General features: G+C 45.5%; 1 protein-coding gene across 5 annotated transcripts in view; it reads right to left on the reverse strand.

Annotated features, from left to right (window-relative positions):
• LOC309672246 (phosphatidylinositol 3-kinase regulatory subunit gamma) overlaps window positions 1–19177 on the reverse strand; it is a gene marked incomplete at both ends in the record, with an annotated part of 74750 nt that overhangs the window by 12592 nt on the left and 42981 nt on the right. For 3 of the 5 annotated variants that reach the window (XM_082483704.1, XM_082483703.1, XM_082483702.1), the window contains one exon: window positions 12961–13066. The exons of the other annotated variants lie outside the window; for them this stretch is intronic. In XM_082483704.1, coding sequence (XP_082339830.1) covers window positions 12961–13066 — 106 coding nt within the window. Of the gene's footprint in view, window positions 1–12960; window positions 13067–19177 lie in introns of those variants that run through there. 5 annotated transcript variants of the gene reach the window in all.

A 19177-nucleotide genomic window follows, 5' to 3' on the forward strand; every position in this document is an offset into this window, starting at 1 on the left:
GGCAATAACAGGTCTTGTTATAAAAGGAAGGAGAAAACCTTTGGATTCGGTGAAGTAGCTTCCTGGTTAGGAGGCTTCAGTTACTCCTAGCTCAATTACTACAGTTGTTTGTATAGCACCTATTTGTACAAAGCATCATTGAGAGCAAGACACAGTTCTAACCCCACTTTGCTTCAAGCTCCCAGACCTATCCCACTTTTGCAGGGTCAGAGGAGCATGTATCCAGGCTAAGCCTGTAGAATCACCTGTATTTACTGTGCCCTATGCTGTTCCATCTCCACTCAATGTTCCTGAATTAGAAAGTGTCTTCAGGTCTTCCCTCCTCCACACCTCACATCTGGACTGTGCTACCCCACACACTCTAAGCAAGCAACAGGACACATGCAGTGGTTGAGTCTCATCAGTGCCTGTACTTGGCAGTAAATCAGAGTTCAGAAAACCTACAGCTGTTCTGATCTATCACAGAATCACAGAGTTTCAGAGTTGGAAGGGACCTCTGGAGATAATCTAGTCCAACTCCCCTGCTAAAGCAGGATTGCCCAGAGCACATTATTCAGGACTGCAAGATTCTTTTGTAGCTTCTGAGTCACGAACAAGTGCATGAAGATTCATCTAAAAAAAAATAATGCCCCATAAAACAGCATGGAGAATTCTTAGAAAACTACACCAGCACCAGCAGTTATTTCACTGGGTCTTGCAAGTTAAGGCTTGGGCATATCAAAAACTTCAAGGTATTTTACAGTGTGAAAGCCTGTTTTACACTGGTAATAGGGGCTTTCCAGAAGAGGCTTTCAAGTATTCTCTAGAGTACTTGAATACTTCTCTAGCCCTCCTCATAAGATTAAGTCTTGCTCCTTTATATGCTGTGGAATTATTTAGCAGCTTTGTTAGGGCTCATTCCAAAGCACCGGGCACAGAAAAGCAAACTAACAAAAGACCAGAAAGGTAAGGAACAGGAGTTTGGCATATGGACACAGAGCACTAGATATTACACCATGTGTCCTTACTACAGGGTTTTGTTTTTTTTCCCCTTCTTTCCCTTAATAGGTAGGTATCAGTTCTCACTATCAGGGGGTTGTCTGCAGAACTTCATTGTGCATGACAAAGTTGAGAGGAAATTCTTCCAGGGAGAAGAATAAGGCTTGGACCAGTTCCTGTAAAACCTGACTCATGGAAGCGAGTCTTTTTCACAACAGATTTTTGAAAAATGTGTTTTAATAGCTTGCACATTTTAAAAATACAAAAGTATTTGCAAGGGTGGATCCTGTTTCCAGAGAGCTACGGATCTAATTCTTTACTTTAAATACTTTGAACTCAGAGTCATAATAGATTTTCCCCTGTCTTGGATACAGAACCAGGCCCTTGCTATTGCTTTACCCAGTAGACTAACATGCCCATCTGTTTCAGTGTTTCTTGTCTACCCTCTCTGCCCGATATGATTGTAGTCTGTGCAAACGAAGAACTGAGCACAAAAGTAGTTTAAACCCCACAGCCCAGAACCTGTGGTGACACAAGAGGAGCATTTTTCAATAGCATGGCAAGTCTACTATAACAGAGCAGCATCTACCCTACTGCTGCTGTCATAACATTGGCCCAATGGGTTGCTAGAAGAGGCATCCTAAAATAGTTTTTACTAGTACCTAGACAGTACTAACCACCCTGCTAGGAAAAATACTGTGATGTTTCTATGAGAAACTACAAAAAGCCTTCAAGAGTCTACAGGTTTTGATACAATTTTTAAAAAAAAAATTACAGTTTTATATACCATACTTGATGAACATTAGACAGCTAAAATCATAAAGTAAAGTAAAATAAGGCTGGCTTGAAGTCAACAAAAATGCTTTCAAGAGCAGCCGTGTTTCTTTCCATGTCACTGGGTCCTGATCTAGCCACAGGCACAATCTTACTTTATCTCAAAACAAGCTCTGATCGGAGTGAACAGATCCTGATGGTTTCTTGCCTCCTTTTTCCTGGGAGAGAAAGGACATTGATCTCAAGTGATTGACAGCACAATGGATCTATCTGTTCTAATAAAGAACTTGCTGTTAGCACCAGATACACAAGCATCCTTCCCCTACGGTATCTCTAGGACATCTTTGCAACACATCTTTCCAAAACCCAGAAGGCAACAGCTCAGCTGGGTCCTTCCACTCCGACATAAGTGAATTCCCAAGATCAGGTTCAGCCCTCAGCGACCGCCTGGCACACAGCAATGAGAGCAGACTGGCTCTCCCTCACGCGCTAGCGGGCATCTCTGGTTTTTCTTTCTTTAGCAACTCTAGTCCCCTCTTCCTAGCTTCCCCAAGCAGCCTAGCTTGAGCTAAATCCCAATCCCAGATCAGTGTCACTTAGACGGGGGGAAATAAAAAAGAGCTGGTGATGGAGCAGAGGCAGCGGCAGCCAATGCCGGCCGGGCCCGGGATCGGATGTTGCTGACGTCAGGGCGTGAAGGCTGCCGTGCCGGCTCCAGCAGGTAGCTTCAGCTGAGCTGCTCTGCAGAGCCGCAGCACAGGTCCTTAGAGAGAAAAGCCTATTGATTAGGCTTTGCCAAGGTAATGTTTTTTGATGCTTTCTTGATGGCGTAGAAATGCTTTTTAAAAGGGTTACTCAAGATTTTACTGACTTGAGTCCTGGAAACTCAAACCACCTCCAACACCAAGACAACCGGCAAGTGTCAAGTTTAGCACCGTTGTATTTTTTTAAAATTAAAGTCTCTTGTAGAAAGCAGCAGGCTATACTAATCCCAAATTTCATTTTGGCAAAGTACACCATGACTTCCATAAGATATGCACTTTTCCCAGTCAGGTTTTGAATCAAAAACTTCACAAGTTTACATGATCTAAGAGCCACCGAGCCCTAGGTGTGAGGGCTTTCAATGGCAATAATTCAGAAGGCGTGAAAAAAGAAGAATGCCTTGGGTCTTCAAGTGCTACATCCCACACAGCATCCAGTGGAGCAGCCTGTTTCTTCTCTGGCTGCAGTGTTTGTGTACAAGATAAAGTTAATTAAACTGAAATATGCAGTTTCAAGGCAGATGCCACTTAGTCTAAGAATGGCTCCATAACTTATTTCTTCCAGTATTTTCCAAGAGCTGCAGGCCAGATACTTAAAAGCATAGCAGGTTTAAATGCAGTATGAACTCTATCTTACTGTTACAAATAATCACAACTACCAAATACTCTGATAAAGTCAATTTCAAGTCACTCGGCACTTCCATGAGCTTGTTTACAAGGCCTTCTTTCTGATACTCTAAATCTACTCTCCCTCCACATTGTGACAAGCAGAAAACAGAACAGAGGGTTTCTGAGATAGTTACTCAGCTTCAAAAAGGCTGACGTACAGTAGGTACCCTGCAAACTGTAAGCTCTAGAAAGTGTCATTACTATGGAAACATGCAAGTCATGCAGAGTTAGGCCAGCTAACATTTTAATGACATAGTCCTTAAGGATAGAAGGGTTTTCCCTTTGAAGGTGTAGATGAAGACTCGGAATGAAAATGTAGGCTAGCTTTTTTAAAAAAAAAAATAAATAAAAATCTCCCCAATCTTTAACTGCTCTCTGTAGTCTTTACTCAATTTCTCAAACACTTTTCTCAATTTCTCTAACACTTTTAAGGCAAAACCTCAAAATCTCTCCCTCCTTCAGTAGTCCTGTCCTCAACTTGTCCCTGCTGCATGAGTTCCCCTCAAGACACCTGACAAAAAAGCATATGCTGAACAAAGGTGCTTACACATGAAATTATGTACTACGTGTGCAAGCCAGAGCAGTAAGGCACCATCCTTTTGCAGAGATTTTCAGTTGGCAAAAAAGGGGGGTCGTGCGCACCTGCTGACAGCAGTTCATTCCCCAACCCTGGCAGGTAAGTTATCTTGGCAGCTCCACATCTCAGCTCGTCAGTTCTCTTGCCAAAACCCCTTTTGCAAAGTACTGAGCACCAATGCCCTTCCTCAAAGGGCAGCTAACACGCACCGAGAACTTCTCAAGGGATGGAGAAGGAAGCTACTCGATCGCATTATTGCTGGCCACAGAACCTCAGGCATGCTCACATTTTTGCTCTCCTCCCCCAAAACAGGCGACATGCCAAAGAGTAAGCTATATTCAAAGAATTGAAGTCTTTCAATATCTCGTTACAGAAAACAGCAGACAAGTTGGCAGAAAGCCAGACAGGCTTCCAATGAAAACACTCCCATTATAGCTTTGCTTGTGTTTCTATGAACTTTCATAAAACCCAACACCTTTAAGAAATATTTCAGTTTTGATTAATTGGCTTTTTTTGATAAAGATCTGTTTTGTTTGAAAACTCCCCAGCTATCCAGTCCTCTCCCACACCTCCCAACCACTGTTTCACCTCCTACAGCCTGCCAGATTTCTGCGGCACTCTGTTCTTCACAAGCATCCACAGCTACTGCACAGGTTAAAAGATTATCTGTTCTGGGACACCTGCAGAATGGTGGACAACAGCAGTGTGTGAGGAGGTTGGGTCAAATCCAGCATTCTTTGGGGCATTTCACAAGCACTCCTCTCTACTTTGCAAGGTTTGTTACTTCATGAGCTTAAATGGAAGATGCTGTCTGTCAGATAAATGACACTAGGATCTTTGACTTCTGTATTATAAAGTAACACAGCATCTCCTCTTCATTCCAGCCTTTGCATGAAGTTGCAAAGCCAAAAAAACAAAGACAGAGAATGAAGTCAGGCCTGAGCAGTGACACACGATGGCTAGGAGACCTACACAAGCCAAAAGAAAAAGCCATTTTAAATAAAAACGGCCCAGGGCTATTTTCCCCAGATATTTCAAAGACTAACCATCCATCCAGGCAGCAGGTATGAACCTCATAGGAGAGCCAACTCACAGAAATAATCGACACTACTGCGAAGTTTGCTGCACAAGAGCCTACTTAAAAATAATAATAATACAGCTGTAAATACACAAGACTCTTGCTGCTTTAAGCAGCGTTTTATTTCAGCTTACCACTGGCTCACATCTTTCAGAGCGGTACGTGAAATTGCCCCTCATACAGTACCTGTCCTTGCGCTATGTCAAACTATTTTCTAGTTACCAAAGTAGAAAGATTTCAACACCACCTAAATTGCTAACAGAGAGCCCTCTAAATCAAGATCAAAAGGTGCATTTCAAATCAACACTCCAGAGGAAATTTGAAGGCAGAAAAGTATTCAGAGGAAAACTGTTGTATGTTGTGTCACGTATCATCTTCTCCAAGATCCTTGATCATGAAGGAAGTTCCACTGAGGCAGAAGTCGCAACCCATGCAGTCCTACGCAGTGCCCTCAGCAGAAGCTGAGATTCAGAGCAGACATGGAGTAGGCTAGTCAGGCTCAGACTGCACAGCCATTGCTCCTGCTGAGATCTCAAGGTGTAACAAAAGAAATCGATTCAATCTCCTCACTCAAGCACACAGTGGTCTTCAAAATATTTTAATGAAATCCATTTCACAGCAGCAGTTTGACTTCTTTCACTGTCCCAAAACTTATCAGTGAGCCTGTACTGTACCCTTGAAATGGAAAGGATCTTAAACATTCATCTCTCTGATTCAAGCTTCCCTGTATCCTTCAAGAGACAACTTTCGGAGACAGGAGATGAATCAGAGTAAAGATGCCACAAACACCAAAGACTTCCAATTTGACACTTGGGAGCAGTTCCTCAGAGGGCCAACGATCTAGATTCCTATGATGTCCCCAAGATACAGGGGACAGTGCAGCATGAATACTAACAGCCTGGGAAATTTAATTGCAATGTACAAATTTGGGTTGCAACAGGCAACAGAACTTATATACCCAATATTGCCTGTGAACTTCTCATCCATCTCACCTCTAAAACATTTTCCTGGTGCAGGTGTTGGAGTATAAGCCCTACTGCCTACGCTCAAAGAAAAACACAACTGAACACTGGGCTGTGTTCCCTCATTTCATCATTTTTTCCTCTAGCTCCATTGCAGCAGGCCTGGTTTGGGTTTTTTTTTTTTTTTTGGCTTGTTTTCAGGCCTGGTTTGGGTGGGTTTTTTTTGGGTTGGTTGTTTTTTTTGTTTGTTTGGTTTTTTTTTTGGGGGGGGGGGGGGGGGGGGGGGGGATTTTTTGAGGGAAGGGATGCAAAGAAGGAAAGAATTCCTCCAAAAGCAAAGATAAGCACGTGCAGCATCAGATTTTTGGGACTACAGAGGTTGAAATTTAGGACAAGGCTACAGAAGGTAAAAACCCTGAAAAACAGCTCCTATGGATTTTTTCTTTCATGGGGAAGAGGAGGAAAATAACAGAGTAAGTAGTAGTTAATAGAAGGAAATAGAAAGTTTATATTTGAAGGAGAAAACTGACCTGAAGTACAAGAGTCCCAAAGTGACACCAAAACTCAAGTTATTCTGAACTGAAAAGACAAATAAGACGAAGGGGATACAGACTGATGTGTTTTTGAGTTGTCCAAACCCACACATTTTTGTGCTGAGATACATGATGTTTTTCAAGCCTTTCCTTAATAACCATGCACCAGCTTCAGGAATATCTGATTTTAGAAGTAACATTCCTATGAACTATCATTAAAATAACATTTTTTCCAGTTCACAAAAACTGGTAGAGAGTCTAGGCGAATGTTGGAAGCAGTCACACGTTGAAGCGGTTGAAGTATTTCATCTCCTTTTTCAAAGAGCACTGGATGGAAGGTAGCCATCTCGAGTGTGCCGCCGGACTCAAAGCCAGAGAAGAACCTGGATCCTGTTCAGCTACAGAAAAGCTCCAGGGTGCATTGTGCTTCGGCATCAGGATTCACCAGGCAGCTGGTTGGTGTCCTGCAGGGCAGCTGGAGTCCTCTTTGTAAAGGGCAACAACAGGTACCACTTGCACTTTACTTCTTTTGAACTGTATGAATTCTTATAAAACTCCCTGTATATATACACTTTTCTACAGAAAGAGTAGAAGAACTTAAGGTACTGGAATATATTCATGGAGACATTGCAACATCTTTGTCTATTGAGTGGAGGACACAGAAAAGATGAAGGACAATGAAAATCTCTTTAGAAGAGGTAACATCCACTCACATTGTTTGGGTACCCGGCACCAGCTCATATGCTATTTTATGTGCAGAAGCAAATTCTTGCTTACTTAGCTATTGTGCAGATTTTAACCTGTCAGAAGAAAGGAGATAAAAAGCAGAAGAAAAAGAAAAATCTGACTCATTTCCATAGGGGCATTTAATACACGAGTGGAGAGTGCGCTTTAAGCGTTACTCAGCAACCTACTGAGTTTCCAAAAATCCAACTAGAACACACCTATTGCTTTAATGGGGCCAAAGTTTTACAGCAACCTGTTTCAACACAGTTAACAGTCTTTTTGACAATAATAAAGCCAAAGCTTAAAAACATACAGGGAATGCTGATAAAAGTATTCTTTATGCTGCTGTTTCCAGTGTTCCCTAGTTCTCTGCCCAAAAAGTGACTCACTAAACAACCAACATGAGATGATGTAAGGCACCCAACTGCTTTTAGTACTGGGCGCAGATGTGTATGACCAGCTATGCCTCTCTGTTTTCCCAAGCTGTAGAGCAAAGATAAGCCCGAATAGCTTCATTCTGGACTAAGATACCATGCAGGCAATGACAGAGACAGAAGTCAACTCTGCTGCTTGGGGGAAAAAAAAATAAAATATATTCCTCAAAAGAAACTCCAAGAAGAGCATTCTCCTTTTAAACAGGTGAGGTAGAAGGAAGCAACACAGTTATTAACTCCTGCCAGGTATAGGCATCATGCAATACACAAAATGGTTCAGAACAACAATAGCAGAAACAACATTTGCTGCAGATTTTGCCTTCAAACATGTGCCGAAGAGCTTGGTTTCTTCTCAGAATGTTCTCCTGTGTTTTAGTTTGCATAAGCCTGCAGCTTTACAGAACACAGAGCTGAACAACTGCCTTCAGCAAGCTTTCCCTCCCCAACTATTTCTACATCATCTGAAAGCCTACTGATAAACAAAAATGTCAGCCTTTTAAAGCAGGCTCTCTCATCTCAAGCAAAACATCATTTCACTTTATATTAATGATGATATTTTGTGTGTTCATGTATTTAATTGAAAGCTGATGAGTGATATTCTTTAACAGAGCTGTCAAAACGAAAACCAAATGCAAGGAATGCAAAAGCAAGCCTGAAAAATGCAATCAGAAATAAAAAATGGTTATAGCAATCATTAAATGAAAAGGCCAGTAGAGAAATCTAGGTGTAGCAAGAACAGAATGTAAGCATTTCACATTACTGTCCTCACAGAAGTTGAGGCTCCAATCCAAACTGTTTTCCAGGACATGCAGAATAGAAGTGACTGAGCGTTATTTATTCTCTGCTCTACCCCAAATCAGTCTGCACAAACTTCCCGTCTGTAATAAGGAAACTCTCAACCCCAACATCTGTTTTTTTGGAAACGTGACTTTCAGCAAGACTTAAATTTGCAACAAAGACAGTTGCTGCTACAGTGCTGCTGTCTTGATTACATGCATGAATAGAACTACTATTTTTATTTATTTAATTAAGATGTATAAGAGCAGAACTTTGATAAGCTTCTGGAGTCAGCTCAGATAAGCTGAAGGACAATACTGACAATGCTATTAAAATTTGCATCTGTTCTCCCCCTGGAAAACTAGTCAGGCATACACATGCAGTGTTCACCTACATCTGGCTACTGCATACCACAAACCCCATTTGAGAAGCCACATTCAGTTTCCACTATAACACTGATAATGATACAGCACAACTGGTATCCGAGTAACCACTGCCCTTGAGATCAGAACCCTATATTTTCCAAATTACAATTATAGTATCACTCCCCTAAAACAAGGGTTGTCAAATTATATATGAGGAGGAAATAGAAACTATAATGAATAAATACACTTTTTCCCTTGAATACTTGTGTCACTCATACAATGGCAGTGCTGCTTTTGCAAAGTAGACTAAACTAAGCAACCTATAGATTATTGCTGCCCCCCCTGTTCATTATTAAAAGATTTTGTAGCAACAGCATCGTTACAGCTGGCCTCAGCATATGAGGCAAGGAAGAGTAATACTCTTGAAAAAGATGGTTGGATCAAATTATAAACGCGGTTGGTCATATTTGGGCCTACCAGGCTTCAAAAAGGTAGCTTTCATGTAGCTTTAGGACAGACACTTATTCTATTAGCTGCTCATAAATAGGCAGAGCCCATTCTGCATTAGTAAGGCTACTTTAAACTTGTGGTTTTCTTCATAACCCACACAAATGAAACTAACCTCTAATTTGTAGTTGAGCCAAATATCTTTGCTGACATCTGTGTCTGAAATCCCAGTGGAACACTCTTACTAATTTTCATCCAACTGTGACAAAATGTATTCAGTGATTACACATTTTATCATCAACACAACCAATAACATATCCCAGATCTACAGAGGCAAAGACATTACTTAGTCCTACTTATTAGATAAGAGGTAACACATAGTTACTCTGGTAACTTTTGCAGTCAATTCAACCTCCTCCATTCAAAAAACTTAACTTATGGCAGTAACAACTTTTTGCAGACCTGAACAGATGTCATTAAATAAAAACTAAATTCAATCCAGTAACCTGTTTCCTTGTCTTTTCAGACAGCAAGACCCACAGCAAGAACAAACATGAGGTGAACCCCTGACAAACAGTTTCCTAATGCCAGTACCAGCATATGATGCTGATAGGGCCATAATACTCTAAATTAATCCTGACTAGAAAGTTTAGAAGCTACTATGTTAGCTATATGCAACTGATGGTTCCAGTTTTGTCTTTAGACACTGAAAGTTATTTAGTTGCACCTAGTATTATTTGCCACATATAGATCCTACTTTATGCCTGTGATACATTTTAGTATGCCAAAAGCCATGAGAGCAGAAGGAAAAAGCATTAGGTAACAGGAGTCACCCTGCTGGTTGCCACCACTGTTGCTCCTGTATTAGTTGTACTGCTGTAAGGCATGCTTTGCAAGGCTGGCAGAACTAAATCCCTAGTTCCACTGCTCTATTTAGGAAAACTGTCCCACTCCTATGTTTAGGATGGATTAAAAGCTAGCAGAAAGCTAGCAATCCCTTGTTGCCTGACCCTGCCTCTGCTGGAGTTGGAAAAAGACTCCTGCATGACAGGCATCAACTTTATTATTATTTTTGAACTTCTGAGCAAACCTTCTAGCAGAGAGCCTTCAGGAGCTGCTCTGAGCATCCACTTACTCCTACAACCCTGGACAGAAAACATGAGCACACTGATAAGCTGGTGCAGGTGCACTGAGGCCTGACAGAAGCTACGGCTGCACTGTAGGCTGCCTGCCATCACAGGATTTTATTTCTGCATCATTATTGGGCAATGCTAAGGTGGGTATTAAGACAGCCTGCCAAGATAAATTAAAGGTCTACTGGCCCTTAACAAGAAACAGTATCCCCACCCTTGACTTAGAGGTTATGGGTGACACTGCACATTATGTTCACCTTGCTTTTGTCTTCTGCCTGAAATTCAGACGCACTAAAATGTAATCACGATCAGTCATGCGTGATTTGAAACACTTGGCTCCCGGTATCAGTAGATGCCCAGTCCTGCAGCATAAAGACTAACCAGGGTTCTCTTCACGCAAGTTCGGTGAACAAAAGACCGTGCTGCCTCCTTTGGCAGCGGGGACACTCGCTGCATATTGTTAGTTTGTGCGCTGCTGAGAAAACATATTGCCACCATTCAGCGGCTCAGGAACTCCAGCCACCGTGCAGGGGAATGCTATACTGAAAACCTTCACAAATTTTTGTTGGAAGTGGGCCAAATGGAGTTGTGGTTGTTACCGGGTGCAAATGCTGTGACTTTATTCCAAGGCATGCCAAGCGTTTAAGTCTTCCAAATAAATTCCTCCACGCTCCCCTTAGGGATGGCCTATCATCCCAGACCAGAAAACGCTTTCCCACCCCACCTCTGGACGAGGGAAAAGCAGACCACCTCCACCATGCTCTCCCTCCCCCAGCAATTTAAAAGTTATAGTTCTATGAAGCCAGGACACACACATGGGGATCAGCCCATGCAACATTTCCAGCTCTGGCTTTTCTAGCTTAAAAATATTAAAGATAAAGTTACTGAACACTTTAGGGATCATCAGCATGGAACAATAAGTCCTTTTGCTAAGTGGTGTTTGGACCTTGCAGAGCCTTGATCCCTGACAATAAAGCTTCAATGATGGAAGTACTGGCATTATTAATGACAAAAGCGCTGCTTCTTAATGTAAACTTTGTAGGGCTCCATGGCTGAATTCCTGCAGAAATATTAGAAAGTTGTTTTCTGACCACTTCAATTAGGCCAGTCCCTTTTAGCAGCCTCCTTGCACTAAGACATTCAAAGGGCTTTATTTTCTTTTTTTTTAATAAAAACCCCCACACCAATTGTTTTAAGTCACCTACAGTGGAACTTGGGTTTTTGTTTGCTTGATACAAGCAAATACAAATACTAACCTCATGAATAGTTAAAATCAAAAGCATTTACAGGAAAGATACTCTCTGAAATTCACAGAAACAAACCGATTTGACAGAACTTCATGCTTCCAGGAGTAACATCTAAAAATAGGTAGTGTCAGCTACACAAGAATTTAACGAGTAGTGGCCAGTATTGTGCATCTGAGAGATCTGTCCAATTTTTTAAAGCAGAGTTACCAGAGGAAGTGAGTACAGGTCCTTGAGATGAAAAAATCTCAGGATGATCACCTCCTCCTCTTTTAAAGTACCACACACCTAAGGAGAGAAAAAAGGAGCTCACTGCGCTGAAACAAAGAAACTAAACCACACTTGGAGATACAAGCCATGATTCAAGCACAGATTGAAAAGCGCATTTCGAAAGTCTAACAGTACACGCCACACAGAAGATACCTCTTAGGAGCACTTATTTGCTATCAATTTCTCTGCAGGCTAAGATTTTTGATGCATGTTTTACTGCATCTTCTGTCTGTACAGATCAGAGACCTGAGAACATAAAGGCCCTTCAGTTACCTTACTGTTCTCAGCCTCTTAAGTCTCTTACAGGTATAGATACAGTTTTACCAGTACCAATTTATGCTTACTTTAACTCATTACCAAAGAAAGACTCAACCTTTTCTCCATGTAAGCCTTCCCTCACTCTTCAGACACAAAAGAAACTTTCTGTCCCATCTAAAAACTTTGGGCAAGCAAGGGGACAACGCATTTCTTCATTTTCAGCATTGGCAATCCATGGGGGGAACAACAAAAAAGTTGCATCGAACTCTTCTGAACAAGGTTATTAAGCGCTATCAAAGTAACAGTGCCTCCAGGGATGGATTCAGCCTGTTCTCAAGTATTATCCCCCCCAGCACCGAAACCCAGCGACAACACACACCTCATCTGTCAATGCTGGAAGAGAGCCGGGGAGAAAAGGGTCTCGGAGACTGTAAAAGCGATTAAACTGGAACTGAATGGAGGTAGGTAAATCACTACCATCAAAGTGTTACAGGCGCATAAAGGCACACAGGTGAAGAGGCTAATAAAAACGCTCCTCTAGAAGTGAATACAGCCAAAATATACGGTTTTCAATGAAGGCTTAAAAAAAGAAGACTCGGGAGAGGGGCTGCGAGCCGCTCTCCTCCTCCTGCCTCCTTCCACCTCCCAAAAGGCAGCATAAATTGCAATTATCCTCCCAGCTCCCCCCCCCCCCCCCCCAAAAAAAAAACAACCCAAAACACAACAAACCCCCCACCCCGTATTAAAATACTTTTGCCCAGGAGACAGTGAGTTCAAGTCCCTGGAAAGTTTACGCAAAGTTTAACTACAGATATTATTATATCCCCCCCCACCATCCCCCTCCCCCTTTGCAGATTCCCCCTCCTTTTCCAAATGGGAAAAGTCTCTGCGAGAAGGAGGAAGGACGGGCAGGGGAGAGAAAGCAGGAATGAAAGGCGGAGGGGTGCCCAGGCAGGCAGGCTTCGGCTCCCTACCTGGAGGGTCCATTTCAATGTAAAATATCAGCTCAGTGGAATAGGGCATCATCACTTCCCTCCAGTCCGTGTCATCGCGGTCCATATCCCACACCGTGTTGTACATCGCGACAGGCAAGTCCCGGCAGGTTTATAAATAAGAGATTGGCTTTCTCGGCTTTAATGCAAGGGGGGTGAGGGGAAAAGGGGGAACGGGAGGGGGGAAAAAGAGCCGAGAAGAATCCCCCCGGCTCTAAAATAAGACTTCTAGCAAAAAAAAAAAAAAAAAAAAAAGTTAAAAAAAAAAATCACAGAATTAAACTTAATTAAAAAAAGAAAAACCCGCGACACAAGCCACCTCAGCAGCTGCCCTGCAGAAACTAAGATAGGTAAATGTATATCATACATATAGAGTGCTTCTTTTTGTTTAAAAAGACACCTTTCCACAGAAAAGCCACTTTCCTGAATTCTCTCTAAAAATCGCCATTTTCGGGTTATTTTTAAAACACCGGGCTGAAAGCAAAACAAAACCCCACACACAAAAGCGGGGAGGTGGGAAGAAAGCGGATAAAAAAAGGGGGGGGGGGGAGATTTCGCTCTCTGGATGAATTCTTTCCGCCGGCGGAGGAGGAGAAAGGAGGGGGCGGCGGGCAACAATAACGGCGGGCGCGGAGCCCGAGCGGGGCGGGCAGCGCTGGGGGCCGCTCGGCCCGCCGGCTCGTCTCGGTTCGGTTCGGCTTGGCTCAGCGCTGGGCGGGCAACCCGCGGCGGCAGCGTCGTCGCCCACTGTGCCCAGCTGGCAGCCCCGCACGGCCCCAGGCGGCTCCCGTCGGTGGCAGCCCCGGGCTCTCTGCGGCGCTACCGGCCCCGCTCGGTTTCATTTTAAGAGGCTCTGAGGGGCCCAACCGTCGCCAACCGCCTCTTGCCGAGGACGAGGCCACGCCCCCCCGGTGGGGCGGGGCTTCGCGCCGGCTTTTTAACCCCTTCCAGGAGGACGGTGGGGCGGGGGGGGCGAGCGGGCGCTTCCACAAGGCAAAAGGGGGGTGGGCAAAAGAAGGAGAAGGGGGAAACGTCCGTCTTCACGCCGGCGAGACGTGCCCAGAAGGAAAGCTTGGCAGAAAACAACAATCGATTTCCCCGCTTTCCTAACTTTTCCCCGGCTCCCTTTCACCACTTCGTCCGCCTCTCCCGCCGCTTTTTCCTAGCGACTCCCCCTCCCGATCCCCCCCGTTCTGAGGAGAGCAGGAGAGGTGGTAGGTCCCTCGGCTGGCCTGTCGCCAAGGGGCCGCTGCCGCGGAGCACGCGCGAGGGGTGGGGGGAGTCGAGCCCAGTTGCCAGAGCTGCTGTCTTTGTCTGAGGGAGCAGGGAGCGCCGGGATTGGCAGAGGGCTCCGGACGGCCTACCCAATCAGATGGCGGCGAAGCCGGCCGGCTCGATGGCGATTGGCTAGGAGCCCCAGTTACTAAGCGGGACAAAGAAAGGCGAGCGCTGAGGCGGAAAGGGGGGACGGGGCTGAGGGGGATGGCGGGAACCCCCGGGCCCCGCACCCGGCCGGGGAAGCTCCCGGGATGGGCCCTGCGGCCCCCCGAACGTTACCGGTGGGGCAACGGCCCTTGTCCACACCGACGGGGGGGTACACCCCCTCCCGGACTGGTGACCCGCAGCTCCGGGCCTACCTGCTACCCTCCAGCCAGGGCGGCCCCCTTTGGGATGGGGTCTGGGCCGCAGCCCAGGCCCAGGGAGCCATTTGCAGGTAGAGCTGCTGTCCCCATCCCCGGCTGGGGCCTGGGCTGGCCGACTCCACCACATCACCCCCAGCTGCCCGCCCTGCTGCTAGAATATCAGACTCTCCTCCCCTGCTTTACTTTTTGCATGTCCCTGGAAGCTGCCAGCTGTGTATTCCAACTAATAACTCTACCATTTCAGAGGGCATCATAATCGCCCACTAACTAGAGTGTGACCCCCAGGGAAACCCAGTTCTCTTTCTAGCGACATAACCAAGGGAAAAAAAGCAGAGGAAAAAGCACCAAATCAGATGGCTGCGTCTCACAAGCTTTGGGATAAATCGGCGCTGCAAACATAGGTGAAACTGAACCTCAACCTGGCTGCCAGCTGCATCCTGATGGCCAGACCCTGAGCCCGCAGCCCACATGCACCGGCGGGTGGCAGAAATGCAGCCAGCTCGGCAATCAGCCTTGGTCTTAGTACGGCAAAGAATCCTTAAAGAAAGGCAAAATGACAGCTATTGAGAAGTTAAGGAAAAGCCCTTTCTGGAGACTTCCATCCAGTGTCGCAGCAACAAGGACAGATGAGCACCTTGATCTGCTGTGGAGATGTCAGTGAACATTACAAAACTCAGCATTGAAGTTGTCTGCTTTATTTGCACTTTAAAGCATGGAAGAGTAAGTTAGGAATAATTTCTCTAGCTCTAACTAGTGCTCTAGGTAGAAGGCTCCTGAAAACATACTCCTGGCTTAGGTGGACCGGATGGTGGCTGTAACATTGAATAACTGAAAGCCTGTACCCAGTGTAAGAGTATGTGGGAAGAGCTGGCTGCAGAGGATCTGAAGTTTGCTGATGTATCACAACTTCCATGGCAAGCAACTGAGACCAGCGCTGCTCCAGTAATAGAGCTTGAGGCACGGACAGCTGCAGAGGAGCACAGGGCTTTGATTCAAATAACTCACTGTAGATAAATTAATTTTATATCCCCATCCACAAACTCTGATTAATCCATGATAACCAGATATGATTCCTTTTTCTAATTTTTAAATTCAATTTCTTGGGCTGATACAATATACCAGCTGGAGCTTGCTCAAAGTGAAATGCCCTCCTCAGAAGCGCACCCATCTCCCCCAGTGAAATTTAAGTTGGTACTGTGGGTACAAACCATGCACTGCCCACTAACGGGGCAGAGCTGCCCCGCAAGGGTCGGGTGGCGGGTGCAGGTGGAGATGTGGATGCTGCTTTGCAGACCCCCGCGGAGCTGAGAAATGGGGCTGCCATCCCTCCTGCAGCCCCAAACTTCGATTAGCAGCTCTGGTGGGGGTGGGGGAGGGGGGAGGAGGAGGCAGGCTCGGGTTGAAATTCATTTTCCCCCTTCCTGCACCTCATTATAAGTTCCACCCACATAAGACCTAATTACTTGGCTTTTATGCTGGCAAAGTGGATTTCATCCTTGCTGTTTCCCATGGTGGTTGCCTTCATTTTCATGGCGGCACTGATGGTTACAGCTTATTGATGTTTTCACTTTAGTGATTTAAAGCAGAATACATTTTGTTATTAGCACTGGTTTCTCTCATTGCTGCTTTAATCAAAGATGCAATTTAAGGCAAAGGATTGTGTGTAATGGTAAACAGTAGGATAATGCCTTGAGAGAACGGAATATTAATGTGTTTTTATTCCTCAAAACTGTGCTTATAATATATCCAGGATTACTTGGCTCCCAACACACATGCATGGGGTGCTCCTATTCCTACCACACCGCCTGCCTTGCAATAGGGGCGAGCAGTGGCGTGGATGTGTGTGCCAGGGGGCAAAGGAGGGAGACACGTGTGCTGCCTTACACACTGCAAAATACCCTCTGCCTATGTGTCTCTCATCCACAGGCACAAAGTCTGAGCGTCCAGTGTCATGGCAGTGCCATCGTAGAACCAAAACAAAATGGGGAGCGCATGGAGTGTTCAGGGATGCTCAAGGTTTGGCTGAGCACTAGATTACCCCAAGTTGGGAAGAGCTACATTCAAACACTGAAATAAAATAACAGTGATAATCATAATGCTTCACCAGGGTGCACAGTGCTTGAGAAAGGGGCCTGGTGCCCCACACTAAGCAGGAGGGGGGCAGCCCCTGCAGCCCTGTGCCAGTTCCCACCATGAAGGGTGGCTGAGCACGGCGTCTCCTGCCTCCCCGATGTCCCTGCATTGACGGCTGCGCGTTCGCTCGCTTTCATTTCCTTGGATCTGACAATTTGCATTTCAAGGCAAGATTAAATATTGAAGTTTTGAGCGCTTCCATGTGCTTCAGGAGGAGCCGAACGGACCCGCGCTGGAACAGGCTGAACACAGAAAAGCCATTTGTGCCAAACTGCTTGGTTTCCTCTTTGCCGAGCCACGATAATGTGATATCCGACAGCTGAATGTAGGCCACAACAGGCTTTTATAGTTGGAGGGGTGGAGGAGGGAGCGGGGCTGAATCCACAGTGCTGCCAGCCAAACACACTAAAATGATGAGAGATTTTTGGGGCAGGCTGGAGACTCCTGGCCACTCCTGAGATCCAAATATTAGCTTCACTGTTAGCACAAGCTCAGGGCCTGCTGGAGGGGAGCTTGTAGAAGGAGAGCTGCGCTCATGTTGGAAAGGATGACTCCCTGGATGGCAGTAAATGCTACATGAAATTACTAGCCTTGCACTGCACAGACACCAGGATTTGTGGAATATCTGCTGTAATTGGTGGCCAGCTTCCCACGGGGGCAGCCGCATCTTGCAAGTAACAGCACGACAACATCCAGTTGTGGCCGTTTGGCTTAGTTAACGGATTATTCCTGCCTGTTTCTCACCTCCTGGTGATGAGGAGACGAGGGAAGGCGGGAGGGTTAGTCGTCTTTGACTCCAATGCTGCCTCTGGAGTCTCAGCACTGCTCAGTGCGCTGCAAGCTAAACCTGGGGCTTGCTGGCAGGAGAAGAGATGATGGGAACGGAGGTTCATCCTGTCTTCCTGAACCAGCACGGCACTGGCAGCATGGGGATGGTGCAAGCACCATCTTTCCCTTGAATTCTACAATCTGAGCCCGGAAAATACACCAGGACCACTATGCTTTTGCCACCAGATTAAGAGTATTAACCCCTGCGAGCCTTAAGTAGCAGCAGTTTCCCTCCCTGCATCCTCCTGCACCTTCATGTGAAATGTAATGGGTGCTTTCAAGGAGGACTGTGCTGCCTCCTCTGTGCTTTAGAGTCATTTTACGTCCTAATAGGCTGCAAAACAGTTGCCTCGCTCCACCCCAGATGCGACCGCATTTCTGTGGTGAGGAGGAACTCTGGCAAGTGTGCCGAAGTCGGGTGCTTTGGTTTGAAAATTATATATTGCATTAAAAACCTGTATTAAAGAATAATATGCGGTCTGCAAAAACATTCAGATGAAACACTTTGGTGTTAGGAAGTGTCTTATTTACAGCTGTTGGAGCAGCTCGTGCCCTCTTCCCTCCCGTGTCCACATGACGAGGAAAGAGGTCAAAATAGGGGCTCACGTACGTAAAGGTCCTAGCACAATGCATGCACAGAGTTGAGCTTGTGAGGAATCATACATTAGGCATTTCCTAACCTAAAAGCACTTGGCTATGCATTGTAAACAACATTCTTTTAGCATAGGAAATAACATTTAAAAAAGAAGAATATCTTTTAAATAAATGTCTACAATGTAGGTTATTGCAGCTGGATCTAACGTATTCCTCAGCAAGGTTTGGACTGGCCTTTCCTTATTACTCCAGAGGTTTCTGCCCCAAAAATCGCAGGAGTAACGGTCGGGGCTGGAAGCGGAAAGCCGCTCTCCTGCGAGGAGAGAAGGAGGTGTGTGTGCCTTTTGCAGCTGGGCAGCGTATGCCAGCCCCGGGCTCTGCCCACTGGTGTCTGGGGTGGACACGTCTGTGCTGAAGGGTGCCCAGGGGTGGGTGTGCGAGGGGGTGGGCACAGTGGGGGGGTGAGGGAAAGGACACGCTGCACTGAGCTGTGCTGAATTGCTGCTTTGGCAGACAGCACCGGGCCAGCTCTTTAGAAAGTTCACGTTCAGTTATTGTTTTGACAGGCTGCCAAAGTTTTCCTGAGGAATGCAGGCAGCAGAAGGGAAATGGCGATTTTCAAACCTTTTTTTTTTTTTTTTTTAAATAACTCAGCCAAACCAGAATGGAATTTCATGGGAAAAGCGAAAGGTACATCTCTAGCCTTGGGGCATCGTCACTGCCAAATTTCAGAGGCTGGCTGTGAACAATGGAGGTGTCGAAGCATCCCCAAAGCAGCGCTCACTTGCACGCACTCACATGTGCTCACGCACAGTCACACTCACACACACACTGGAAGCATCTCCTCTAAGGCTGAATGCTCCCACCCTACACCCAGCGCCCCCAGAAGACTGACATTAACCCACAGCACTTAAAAAAAAATAATAAAGGAGTATCTGTGGTATAAAAGCAGAAGACAAAGCCGGTTTAGAGCTGATGAAAGGTTTGCAACTTGGCCTTGG

This window comes from Vanellus vanellus (assembly GCF_965231255.1).
Source record: "Vanellus vanellus genome assembly, chromosome: 5".
Classification (NCBI taxonomy): domain Eukaryota; kingdom Metazoa; phylum Chordata; class Aves; order Charadriiformes; family Charadriidae; genus Vanellus; species Vanellus vanellus.